Below are 2500 nucleotides of genomic sequence, written 5' to 3'. Positions count from 1 at the left end.
TTTCTTAGCAGATTGTTACGCTCTTTGGAACCATTTATTCTGTTTTTGCATTAATTTGTTTCACTTGTTCTTCTGACTTCTGCAGCCACCATCATGTATTGGTTTGTGGCCATGAGGTAGATTGGGGGTGTCCCAGATTTTAGGGATACTAAAAGGGGGTCCCTGAAAATGTTTAAGGCAGCAAGTAGGGGTCCTCCATTTTTTTTAGGTAGTAGATAATTTTTAATCAGTCCTCCCCCGCAACAAATGCTCCCCTAGAGTGACTGGAAGTGGTCAAAACTACTACACTCGAACAGGACCCACCAAACCACAAAATAGATGGTGGTGTCTGCCTGCACCCCCCTTGCTTAACGTCAAAGGATGGTGTCTATATTGCATAGCCACCCCTTTATCCAGCAGTAAAAAATTACAGTGAGATTCAAACCTCACTTTTCTTGTTTGTCTAGTAATGCCGACTCTTGCTTGCTGAATATTCCTGTGTCAACTCAAATTTAAAAGCCAATAAAATGTTGTCGGTAATGTTCATGAGATAAGTTCGAAGATAGGTGGTGTCTTTGAGAACCCCCCTACCCCAAAGGTGGGTCCTGTTCGAGTAAAGTAGTTTTGACCAGTTCTCAGTTGAAGAGTAAGATGACATGGTGTTAGACAGAGTAAAATCTATAAAATTTATAGACTTTACTCTGTCTAACACCATGTCATCTTACTCTTCAATGGGGGCCAATTCAGGGATGAAAAGTTAAGTACACTATTTTATAGTTGCTAACTGTTTATGATTTACAATGCTGAGTATGCATGGCATATTAATTCATTTGTTGTTGATACCAATAGCCAAGCCAAGAAGAGGTGCTTGGAGATGCAGATCTGAAGGAGAAGTATCTTAGAGTAAAGACACAACTCTGGAAGTATCAAGAAAGAGATAATTACATCCAAGACAAAGAAAATGCATTTCTTGAGAAGGAAGAGGCCTACAATCAGAAGGTAAATACAAAAAATTAATGGTGACGTACCAACTGTAGTCGTAAAGATAAAATTACATTGTTAAATGCATGTTTTTAACTGGGTATTTCTGTTGCTTGGTATTCTTACTAAAAACTCCATTATCTTGGGAAATGCATGGTTGCTTTCTGGTGTAAAACGTTACATTTTCATTTTATTTAATATTTAGTTATTCATTCGTTATTTATACATTAATTGTCTTTTTCTGCTTTAAGAATCAAGGTACCAGGGGGATCCTTACCACTTTAGGTACTCAGAGAGCACAAGAATAGGGAAATCTTTGTTCCCAAGTTTCTTCTTATTAAGTTAAGACCATCATTTTGTCATCAATCAGCCAAGAAAGTGAAAGTTGAAGTGATTCTGTGTCCAAAACAATGCCTCCTTTTAGGAGATTTTTCTGTTTACTTTAATATTAAAATTTGGCCAATATTCCACAATAAATTAAACTATACATTTACAAAAAATATTATTAATGTCAAAGTGGGGGCTCCTTGCCTCTTTTTTAATTGTTCCGAATACATGTGTGGCAACATTCCTTATAAATGCCTTTTCCTTCTGTGTAGCTTGTTAAGCAAGGCAAGGATCTACAACGCCAGTTAGCAGAGGTGCGCAAGAAGGAAGAAGCTCTGACACAAGAGAAACAAAGGCATCAAGAGGAAATAAAGATACTGGGTGAAACTCACGAACACGAAGTCCTTCTTCTGAAAGAAGATTTACATACCAAGAGTGAAGCAATGGCAGCTGTTCAGACCAATGAGAAATGTCTTAGGGAGCAACTCCTAAAACTCCAGTTGGAAAATCAAAATCTTGTGATGGAATGTGAGAAGTGTAGAGCAGATTTGCAGCAACAGTGAGTGCACATATCCCTTACCTTAATACACTGCCCGTGTCGAAATACGTCACTTTTTCCAGCCCTTTTGGAAGCTGCGGCTCTCATTTATGGAAAGCCATAACTTTCTAAGGTAATCTTTATTCTTTTGGTCTTGAATTTTTGAAGTTTTGTCATAGTGTACTGTGGTAACATTATAATGTGGTGTGGTTTTGTCATTATGTGGTGAGGTTTTGACATTATGTGGTTTGGTTTTGTCATTAAGGTTTTGTCATTATGTGACGAAGTTTTCTGGGTACGTGTCGTGTTTCCACCATGAATGACGTGTTGTGGTCTTCTTTTGACGTGCTGTGTTTCTAATCACATAAATGGAGAAACTCGACGTCGTGTAAGAACCTCACCATATAAAATGTAACCACAACACGTCAAAGGATGACCTCAACACATCATGATAGAGAAACACTGACAACACGTAACCACACAAACCTCGTCACATAATGACAAAACCTCACCCCATAATGACAAAACCACACCACGAGACAAACCTTCAAGACCAAAAGAATAAAGAATCCTTAAGAAAGTTAAGGAAGTTATCTGGGTTAGGATTTATTCATTCCAGTGCTTGCTTCTCGAGCGAAAAAGCTCATACACTCTTTTTTTTATATATATATATAA

The 2500-nt window shown here is 37.8% G+C and overlaps 1 protein-coding gene across 1 annotated transcript in view; it reads left to right on the top strand.

Moving 5' to 3' along the window:
- The window catches only part of LOC138041042 (uncharacterized), a 41442-nt gene that overhangs the window by 33659 nt on the left and 5283 nt on the right, over positions 1-2500 (top strand). The window contains exons 5-6 of the mRNA XM_068886818.1: positions 829-978; positions 1560-1846. Coding sequence (XP_068742919.1) covers positions 829-978; positions 1560-1846 — 437 coding nt within the window. The remainder of the gene's footprint in view (positions 1-828; positions 979-1559; positions 1847-2500) is intronic.

The sequence above is a fragment of the Montipora capricornis genome, chromosome 3 (assembly GCF_036669925.1).
Source record: "Montipora capricornis isolate CH-2021 chromosome 3, ASM3666992v2, whole genome shotgun sequence".
NCBI lineage: Eukaryota > Metazoa > Cnidaria > Anthozoa > Scleractinia > Acroporidae > Montipora > Montipora capricornis.
The sequence above is the reverse complement of the archived record's forward strand: the minus strand, read 5'-3'. Positions and strand labels throughout refer to the sequence as shown.